Source organism: Pteropus alecto, unplaced genomic scaffold, assembly GCF_000325575.1.
Source record: "Pteropus alecto unplaced genomic scaffold, ASM32557v1 scaffold98, whole genome shotgun sequence".
NCBI lineage: Eukaryota > Metazoa > Chordata > Mammalia > Chiroptera > Pteropodidae > Pteropus > Pteropus alecto.
In genome coordinates, this window is record NW_006443570.1 from 22,553,004 (window position 1) to 22,562,968 (window position 9,965).

At 59.2% G+C, this 9,965-nt stretch overlaps 2 protein-coding genes across 6 annotated transcripts in view; one reads left to right on the forward strand and one right to left on the reverse strand.

Moving 5' to 3' along the window:
• Positions 1-4,054, forward strand: part of HIC1 (HIC ZBTB transcriptional repressor 1) — a 4,648-nt gene extending 594 nt beyond the window's left edge. Inside the window, exon 2 of the mRNA XM_006925077.3 lies at positions 1,052-4,054. Within this exon, the coding sequence (XP_006925139.1) occupies positions 1,072-3,216 (2,145 nt within the window). The 5' untranslated portion in view covers positions 1,052-1,071 and the 3' untranslated portion in view covers positions 3,217-4,054. The remainder of the gene's footprint in view (positions 1-1,051) is intronic.
• Positions 4,055-4,201: 147 nt separating this feature from the next.
• SMG6 (SMG6, nonsense mediated mRNA decay factor) overlaps positions 4,202-9,965 on the reverse strand; it is a 192,321-nt gene continuing 186,557 nt past the window's right edge. For 2 of the 5 annotated variants that reach the window (XM_025041751.1, XM_025041753.1), the window contains 3 exons: positions 9,400-9,611; positions 9,007-9,088; positions 5,841-5,971 (listed from right to left, as the gene is read on the reverse strand). In XM_025041751.1, coding sequence (XP_024897519.1) covers positions 5,841-5,971; positions 9,007-9,088; positions 9,400-9,611 — 425 coding nt within the window. Of the gene's footprint in view, positions 5,972-9,006; positions 9,089-9,301; positions 9,612-9,965 lie in introns of those variants that run through there. The other 3 variants (XM_006925078.3, XM_025041750.1, XM_025041752.1) reach the window with 3 other exon arrangements.

The following is a 9,965-nucleotide window of genomic DNA, read 5'->3' on the forward strand; positions in this document are numbered from 1 at the left end:
GGCTAGGAGCTGCCACCACCACAGGGAGGGAAGCCCGGCAGGGTTGCAGCCGCAGGTAACGGGCCGCGAAGCCCTGCGGGCCAGGCGGGGAACAGGGTCGGGCGGGCAAGCGGGCGAGCAGGGCAGCTCAGGGCTCGACTCAGGCCCAGCGGCTGCCTGGCTGCCGAAATGGGGGGCAAGAGGAAAAGCTAGGAGACGAGGGAGTGGGGCTGGCGCGCCCCTCCCAGCCTGTCTGAAGTTGGGAAACTTTTCCCCAAGTTTGGGCGGCGGAGTTCCCGTGAAGAAGGGGCTGAGGGGAGCTGGGTAGGGAGGCGCCGGGCCGCGAATGCAGACCTAAGGCCGAGGCCGGGCCGGGACGCGGGTGGGGCGCAGGCCGGGGTCAGGGCCACAGCCGGCTGCGCGCTGTGCCCGCCCGGGGCGCTGCCCCCTCCCTCCCCTGGGAGCTGCCTGGCTCCCCCCTCCCCCCCACCTGCTTCCTGCCTCAGCCTCCTGCCCGCTCCCCGTGCCGCTGCAGCCGCCCGGGGCCCCAACTGAAGGCCTGACAGCCCCCGGCCAAGGCGGCGCCACGGCGGCCACGGTGCTCCCCTACTCCGGGTCACTTCCCCCAACTGGGGCAACTTCTCCCGAGGCGGGAGGCGCTTTTCACTCGGCTCCCTTAGATCCCACTTGGGCAAACTTCTCAGCCCTGAATGACTTTTCCTGAAGCGGACATTTTCCTCAAATCGGGTAACTGTCCCCTAAAGAGTCACTTCGCCCGAACAGTTTTCTTCTCGGAAGCCCCCAGAACCCAGCCTGTGTGCCCAGCGCCTCCAGGTCTGGGGGTGCAGGCCAGCCTGGCCGCCTCTCCACCAGCCACTCTCCTCCTCCTTCTGGTCGGGGCCGCCGGCCCAGGCTCCCACACTCAGAGGTCGCTGATCCTTCGCTAGTGCCCAGGCCGCCGTGTTCGATGCCTAGTTGAGGGGAAGGGGAAGTGGAGGGGAGAAGCGCCGGGCTACCGGCCGGCAGTGAGAGCTCCATCCGGCTCTGAACCTGCTGGTGTGTGTCCCTGCAGGAGATTGTGCTGGGCAGACGATGCTGGACACGATGGAGGCGCCGGGCCACTCGAGGCAGCTGCTGCTGCAGCTCAACAACCAGCGCACCAAGGGCTTCTTGTGCGACGTGATCATCGTGGTGCAGAACGCCCTCTTCCGCGCGCACAAGAACGTGCTGGCGGCCAGCAGCGCCTACCTCAAGTCCCTGGTGGTGCATGACAACCTGCTCAACCTGGACCATGACATGGTGAGCCCGGCTGTGTTCCGCCTGGTGCTGGACTTCATCTACACCGGCCGCCTGGCTGATGGCGCAGAGGCAGCGGCAGCGGCGGCCGTGGCTCCGGGGACCGAGCCGAGCCTGGGAGCCGTGCTGGCCGCCGCCAGCTACCTGCAGATCCCTGACCTCGTGGCGCTGTGCAAGAAGCGCCTCAAGCGTCATGGCAAGTACTGCCACCTGCGGGGCGGTGGTGGCGGTGGCGGCGGCTATGCGCCCTACGGGCGGCCAGGCCGGGGCCTGCGGGCCACCACGCCGGTCATCCAGGCCTGCTACTCGTCCCCAGCCGGGCCTCCGCCGCCTCCCAGTGCTGAGCCGCCGTCAGGCCCCGAGGCCTCAGTGAACACGCACTGCGCCGAGCTGTACGCCTCCGGCCCCGGCCCAGCCTCCGCCCTATGCGCCGCGGAGCGCCGCTGCTCCCCGCTCTGTGGCCTGGACCTGTCCAAGAAAAGCCCGCCGGGTTCCGCACCTCCGGAGCGGCCGCCGGGCGAGCGCGAGCTGCCTCCGCGCCCAGACAGCCCTCCCAGTGCCGGCCCCGCAGCCTACAAGGAACCACCGCTCTCCCTGCCGCCGCTGCCGCCTCTGCCCTTCCAGAAACTGGAGGAGGCCGTACCGCCTCCGGACCCGTTCCGTGGCGGCGGCGGCAGCCCGGGACCCGAGCCCCCCGGCCGCCCCGACGGGCCCAGCCTTCTCTACCGCTGGATGAAGCACGAGCCAGGCCTGGGCACCTATGGCGACGAGCTGGGCCGGGACCGCAGCTCCCCAGGCGAGCGTTGCGAGGAGCGCAGCGGGGACCCGGCTGCTTCGCCTGGGGGACCCCCGCTTGGCCTGGCACCACCGCCGCGCTACCCGGGCAGCCTGGACGGGCCTGGAGCGGGCGGCGACGGCGACGACTACAAGAGCAGCAGCGAGGAGACAGGCAGCAGCGAGGACCCCAGCCCACCCGGAGGTCACCTCGAGGGCTACCCATGCCCGCACCTGGCTTATGGCGAGCCTGAGAGCTTCGGTGACAACCTGTATGTGTGCATTCCATGTGGCAAGGGCTTCCCTAGCTCGGAGCAGCTGAATGCGCACGTGGAGGCGCATGTGGAGGAGGAGGAGGCGCTGTATGGCAGGGCTGAGGCGGCTGAGGTAGCTGCCGGGGCCGCGGGCCTTGGGCCCCCTTTCGGAGCCGGAGGGGACAAGGTCCCTGGGGCTCCCGGAGGCCTGGGCGAGCTGCTGCGTCCATACCGCTGCGCGTCGTGCGACAAGAGCTACAAAGACCCGGCCACGCTGCGGCAGCACGAGAAGACGCACTGGCTGACCCGGCCCTATCCATGCACAATCTGCGGGAAGAAGTTCACACAGCGCGGGACCATGACGCGCCACATGCGCAGCCACTTGGGTCTCAAGCCCTTCGCGTGCGACGCGTGTGGCATGCGCTTCACGCGCCAGTACCGTCTCACCGAGCACATGCGTATCCACTCAGGCGAGAAGCCCTACGAGTGCCAGGTGTGCGGTGGCAAGTTCGCACAGCAACGCAACCTCATCAGCCACATGAAGATGCACGCTGTGGGTGGCGCAGCGGGCGCAGCCGGGGCGCTGGCAGGGCTGGGGGCGCTGCCCGGCGTTCCCGGCCCGGATGGCAAGGGCAAGCTCGACTTCCCCGAGGGTGTCTTTGCTGTGGCCCGCCTCACGGCTGAACAGCTGAGCCTGAAGCAGCAGGACAAGGCCGCCGCCGCCGAGCTGCTGGCGCAGACCACGCACTTCCTGCACGACCCCAAGGTGGCGCTCGAGAGCCTCTACCCGCTGGCTAAGTTCACCGCGGAGCTGGGCCTCAGCCCGGACAAGGCGGCAGAGGTGCTGAGCCAGGGAGCGCACCTGGCCGCCGGGCCTGACGGCCGGACCATCGACCGTTTCTCCCCCACCTAGAGCGCCCCATCGCCGGTCCACCTCGCCACCGCCGTGTGGCCCCTGGCCCGCGCCGCTCGGCAGCGAGCAGGCACAGCGCTCCCAGACAACTGTAGTAGCAGCCGCAGCGTCGCCGCAGTGGCGGCGGCCCCACCTCTCTGCGGCCTCACCTGGCCTCACTGCTTTGTGCCTTAGCCCGGGGTGGGGTTGAGGGGAAAACCCCGGGACGGGGTGGGATGGGGGAAGGGAGATTTATATTTTTGATATCAGCTTTGACCAAAGGAGACCCCCGGCCCTTCTCCGCCTCTTCCTGTGGTTCGTTGGCTCCCTCCCCTCTGGCTCCGTGCTGCTTTTGGGGGGAGGGATGTCACTGTTGGGGCGCTCCCAGCCCTACCTCCGGCCCTTGCGACCACACCCATTCTCACTGTGAATCCCCCCGCTGGGGTCGGAGCGTAGGGCAGAGTTGGGGAGCGGGGAGGGGACTGAGCCGGCCGGAGGGCCCCCTGCCCCAGCTCCCGCCCGCCCCGGGACTGATAATGTGAAGTTCCTCATTTTGCACAAGTGGCACTAACCCCAGGGCCAACCCTTCCCTCCCTCGAGTCAGAGGGCTGAGAAAGCCCTAGCCTACCTGGTCTCCCACTCCCGCGGTGTCCCCTCGTCCTTTCCCTGGGGCCCGGACCATATTTATTGCATGCGCCCCGGGCAGCCCCACACCCCAAGCCCAGGTTAGGCTGGGCGGGAACGTGGTCTCTTTAGCTCCCTCCTCGTTTGTATATTTCCTACCTTGTACACAGGCTCTCCCAGAGCCGCTTCCATTTTCTATACTCGATCCAAACAGCAATAAAGCAGTAACCAAGGACCCTGGACCCTTTGGCTCTCTTCCACCCTGCACTAGGACCTGGGTGGGAGCACCAGGGTGGGCAGAGGGACTAGACAGTGCCATTATGTAGTGCAGAGGCTTGGACCTTCTACCCTCCCCAGTGTCAGATAAAGATCAGCAAGAGGTCAGATATGTTTCATAACTAAAAATTTATTGAGGAAACAAAACCAGTGCTGCAAATGGGACAGAAAGGAGAGATGGGGTCTCTGACCCACCCAGTCATCGGCCTTCATCCAGGGTAGAGGATTTCAAAGGAGGGGTCGGGGATCCTGTACCCCAAAGAGCCCAGTCTTCTGAGGCCCTGGGGGATTCATACCCCCAAACCATTGGCCGTGGCTCTCCTATGCAGTCCCTTGGCTTTCTGGCATAATCTTGGGCCTTGAGAGGGCACAGCTTTGCTCCCACCCTCTGGGCAGGCTATACAGTCAGACAGGGGACTCTGGGGGATTCCCCACTGGTCCCATCAAAATTTACTCCCAGCTTCTCCTCAAAGCCCAGTCTTCTCCTAAGTGGCCCTCATCCCTGTCCCTGGGTTGGGAGAATGCATTCCCAGAAGGAAGCCTCCAGAGTGAAGCTTTGAACACAGGTGCCAGCTAAAGAGGCAACAAAAAATTCAAAAGGCCAAAGGGCCCCTGTGTCAAGTTGTTTTAGGGCAAAGCTAGAAACAGTGCAAACTCCAGGCTAGGCAGTCCTCCTCCCAGGCATTAGCCTGCAAGTTTCTCAGAGCACAGGAGCCTGAGAAAGAAGGTCAGGAGTGGGAAAGCTTTATTAGGTTCCTGCCACATGTACCAGAGGAGGGATTCAGAATGAGAACCTCTATGGCAAGGAACTGAGGTGAAGAAATTAAGGGGATCAGGGAGGTGAGAGAGATCAACTAGAAAGGGAAAGATGGTGATGGGGATGACTTGGGGGGAGGGAGGTCACGGAGAGTGGAGGGGAGAACTGAGAAAAGTGTGAGGAAATTTCTTACAGTGGGAACTAGAGCAAAAGGAAGGCCAAAGAGGAGAGAGGAAGCAGGAAAAGGCCACCCAGGAAGCATGGACCTGAGACCAGATGTCCCTTCCCTCTAGACCCATGACCATCCAAGGGGAAAACAAGTGGCAAAGTGCTATGGACCCAGATTGATAAGGGCAGGAAGAAGAGCAGCAGGATGAATGTGTGTGTTGGGTGGGAATGGGGTAGAAGAAGTGGGGACCTAGGGCTGCTACTTGGGACATGTTGTCCAGAACCCAACTTGGGTCCATGGGGGAATCCAGGCCTCAGGGAGAGAAACACACCCTAGGCACTCTCTTCATGGTATGACCAAGCCTCTTGGACACATTCAGCACAGGGGTTCTAAAGATTAAAGGGAACTGTGATTTCACCTGCATCTGATGGAAAACTCTAAGCCCCCTGCCCCATCTCTACCTGAGAAAGTGGCTGAGAATGCCTTCCCCCAGCCCTTGAACTAGAGAGGGGGAGGAAGAAAGACTGAGAGCATGGGCAGCCTCTCTGGCTTGCCCACCTGCTGTCACTGCGGCCAGCCACCTCCCTACTAAATCTTGGCAGCCCAGGAGGGTCCCAGCAGCTTCTGCCCAACCCTTGGGAGGGGCTCTGTGAGGAGCAGCTCCCCCACAGCACGGCTACGGCGTGGGTTGGAAGAGGATGATGGTTTATTGTCAGGGTGGACTGGTGGCTCAGGCACGTGGGCATCTTCCGTGCTACACTGGGCGCCTGGTGGCCTCTCAGGATCGGTTCCATGGGAGTGGGCCCTGGTGGGGCCCCCTCAGCCCACCTGGGCCCATGTGAGGAAGGCTGGGATGTCTCGCACAGGCACATTCCTTGTCAGCGCCTTCACACGCAGGTTCCGGTCATCCGTCAGCAGCACCACCTCCCGCAGTAGCCGGATAGGCTCTTCTGTTGGCACAAGAGAGCAGGACTTCACTGAGGGCAGAAGGCAGAGGCACTGGCTGCCTCTCCTCTCTAGAGGGGAATAAAGTCCTGGGGGGGGGCGGTCAAAGCCAGACATTTCTTGGCCCTTTCATAAATCTTTTCCCTCATAGAGATGATCAGCTAAGGGTGCGCCTCCCCTGCTGGCTTAGAGAGGGCCATGTTGGGCTGGGCTGGCCTTCTGCTTTGGACTCCTGCCTCCTATGGAGGACTGTGCTGCCTCATGTTCTGAGAGCTGCCCAAACACGGGCCTCCACACACCCTCTCTCTCCTAGTACTCTGAACTGCATGGCTGGTCCTGGGCTCATAATACTCCTCTTACCACATATCTTCTCCCTCCAAGGCCAGCAGGTCGATGCTTTAGGTATTGAGAGGTAGAAAATGAAAGACTACAGAGCAGCTACCAGATGTGAGAAGTGGGGTTAGCTCAAGGGATCTGAGGGGATAAGGGCAAAGTCCTTGGCAGAGCCATACCAAGGTGGTCCTGAGGCTATAGCCAAATGATTTCCTCTACTAAATAAAAGTAATCCATGGAGAACAGCTCTAACAGCACAGAAGAGGAAAGAGGAAAGGTAAAGTTAGACTCATCCTCCCAGTTCTCTCCCTTCATGTGTCTCTGCCTTGTTCCAGGTGGTAGATCTGTGTATGCTTCCAGATGTCTTTATGCACATTTACGAGTATATACACTTTTTTTTAACCCCTACAACATTACAGTCATACTAGCCACACTTACTTTAGACTTTAAACTGAGACCAAGCACTCACACAAGTGATATCCTGACCCCTGGTAAAGCCCCTCAGGTGACAAGTCAGCTCCTCAGTCTCAGGCTGAGAATTTCCTGACGGTGGTTTGGCAGACAGCGAGGCACAGGGAATGTCCTTTGGGGCTTACTGACAGGGTGCTGGCTGGGCTGGGGGACTGCAAATGTCCATGTCGGATCTGAGCAGTTTCAGGCTTGCAAGCTACAGGCAGGGAGGCTGAGAACTGGCTGTCAGCCTTGGGAGGAGTTTGAGGGAAGAGAAAGGGAGAGGCTTGTGGAGTTGATGGTGGTGAGAGAAGGGGAAAGGTAGAAGAAGGTGTGACTGGGAGGTGAGGGGCTGTGGTGGGCAGAGGAGAGGAAGGTGGCCATGGATAAAGGGGTGCTCTGAGATTGCTACTCAATTGCCTGGGCCTGGCTCCTCTGGAGTGTGTGAGTTTACAGTGGGGTGGTGTCATGTAGTATTGTGTGGGCTCCCAGCTGGCTACCTTGGTCTGTCCACAGCCCTGCCATTCCTGCCCCGGGACTCAGACCAAGAGAGCCCCAGGCTTTAGGTCAGCCAACCAAGGCCCGACACTGCTGGCAGGGGTCTGCAGGGGTTTCTGTGGATACTTTGAGACATTTTTAACAATAAACATCCTCTGTTTTGATACTGGTAACTTCACTTTGTTAGAAACCAGAGACTGTCATCTTGTCAGGCCCCATCCGCCATAATCCACATGATTTTAAAATTCAACATCGTTTACACATAAACATTTGGTGACAGTTTCTCTGTGAATCTGACAAGTTAATCTGCTAAGAATTCACACTGACAAATGGGGTTTGATTACACCAGCCGTTGCTGATGTAATTCTGATAGGGGCGGTCCCCAGGATGGCAATGGGTTCCTGTAGGCTGTTTGGGGTAAAGCGGGGGTGGGGTGGGGAGACTAGTAGGGCCAAAGCCAAAATGTGTCTCTGCTAAGAAAGAAACAGCTCTGAGGCTGGGTGGGGCCACAGCAGTATCTGAACCATACTTCCCAACAAGGCCATCGGCACCCTTGCCTACCTCTCCCCTTGGAAGGTGCCCCTCGGAAGCTGCCTGGGAGCAGAGCCCAACCTCCTCTGTTTGGCTCAGCCAGGACTCCTTTTTACCACTTGAATGCTCCAGATCTGGCCCTAAGGGACAGTACAAGCAAGCCACATGGCAGGACCTGTGTGAAGAGCAGCAGTTGTGGACTCATTACTAGCCCCTAGTACAGAGAGTGAAGCAGGAGTGACGGGCTGCCAGGGAGCAGGTGGGAAGAGCAACAAGGGAGAAGAAAATCCCCAGACCAGCCTGGAAGCCAGGGCTAGGAAAATGAGCTGAGGAAATGGGTGACAATGACTAAAAGAAAATGACAGACTACATATATGTAGACATAAACCAAATGGTGAGAATTATCAGCTCTGCAGACAACGCTGAGCTAGGTCCTAGGAATTCTTTCCAAAAGAAGAAATGTGAGACTCTTGGGAGCCAGAAGCAGAAAACACCTGAGCCTTACTGACTGAGGGGCTGTGCAGGAAAGTTCCGGTTGAGTGAGGTGCTGAAGTACCTGGAAGAGAGCTCCAGGGCGGGCCTGTGGCCCAAAGATGGGATTCTGCTCACTAAAAAGGTCTTAAAAACTGGGCTGAGGGTTCAGTCCTTAAGCTCTCACTTGCCTCTAATACCATCCAGCTTACAAAGTGCTACAGCTCATAACCATAGGAACAGGAAGAAAAGACCCACTGCTTGCTGGGGAAGTACCTTCGCCCCTAGCCTGACACAGGGTAAATATCAAGGATGAACTAAGAAGGTGAGTATGGCCCAGAATAGGGAGGTGGGCCCCAGGGACCACTTGGGACTGTCCTCTCAGAGCTGTAGGCTGGGCTCAGGAGACCATGGCCAGAATAAGCTACACTGAATCATAAAGACATTCTTGCTGTCAGAGAACTCACTGAGGACCCAAGAAAGGAAATGGACGTACGCCGAGTGGGGAAGCTCACTGCCTGGAGCCTAGCTTCCTGGGCTAGGCCCATCCCTAGTTGGCTCAGGGTCCACTTGACATTCTTTGGGAGTAGGGGAGCTTTGACAGGGGAATCTGACTTTCAGGAGGGCAGGAAACTAGGCTGGCCTCAGGCCTGCATCAGGCTTGATCCCCTAAGTCCTCAAATTTCCTTAAGGCTGAGGATGGTAGGACAAGATAAGGCCAGGGATGGATGATCTTGAGGCAGAGGCAAAGTTGTACCTTTGTTGGTGGGCATGAAGTCCTTAGCCTTGTCTTTGCAGTAGTGGAGGCAGCAGGAGAGGATCAGGTCATCGTTGTTACCCTAGAGGAAGACAGTGTGAGAGGTGCTACTGGGCAAGAGGGGGCACCATGCGGAGGAGGCACAGGTATACTCTGTTTCTGGGGTCTTGGGCAGGGTTACATCCCAGAGTCCCTCCATACACAATCTGGCCCTGCTTGGTCAAGTCTGGCTGTGTTAAGAGTGATCTATGGGACAGGGAACTTCCACTCCTGGGCCTTGATGGTGGCAGCTCACCTTCAGCTCTCCAGGCTGAGTGACCTTCCTTTAGGCCCTCCCTCCTGGAGACCCTGTTCTGAAGGCTGGCTGTGGGTACTTTCTGCTGGGGGTCTCACCAGCTGGCCAGTGATGTCTTCACTGCGGAAGGCGATGGATTCAAGTTCGTTGCCACGGCTGGTCAGGGCTCGTAGACAAGTGTCCCGACTCTCGAATCTCCGCTCAAGGAACTCGATGGACTTTCGGGCCTTTTCCTGTACCACACGGGCATAGCCCCCAGCCCGGTGGTCTGTCTCCTGCCCCTTGGCCAGGCCATCCAGCTCATTGATCACTGATGAGACACAGTCCCATAAGGTATCAGTCTCAGCAATCAGCAATTATGTCTTTACCCGAGGCCTTGCTTTTCCAGCCAGCCCTTTACCAGACCACAGAATCCATCCTGCCCTACAAGAGTCTTCCAGTGAAAGTAGGGGACCTTAGGGGGCAAGAAGTACCCCAGACTTTTCGTAATGTTCTCTCTTCTTTCTGCCTCTTCCTCCAGGCCCTGTCTTCCTCCTGGGAGGAACTTACAGGGATTTTTCTGGAGCTGCTGTATTAAGAGGAAGAAACCTGGCCCCTCTAGCACATTCCTTAGTTATAGGATCAAACTGAAAGGGTCCCTCAGGAAAGGCAAGGGTATGTAGCA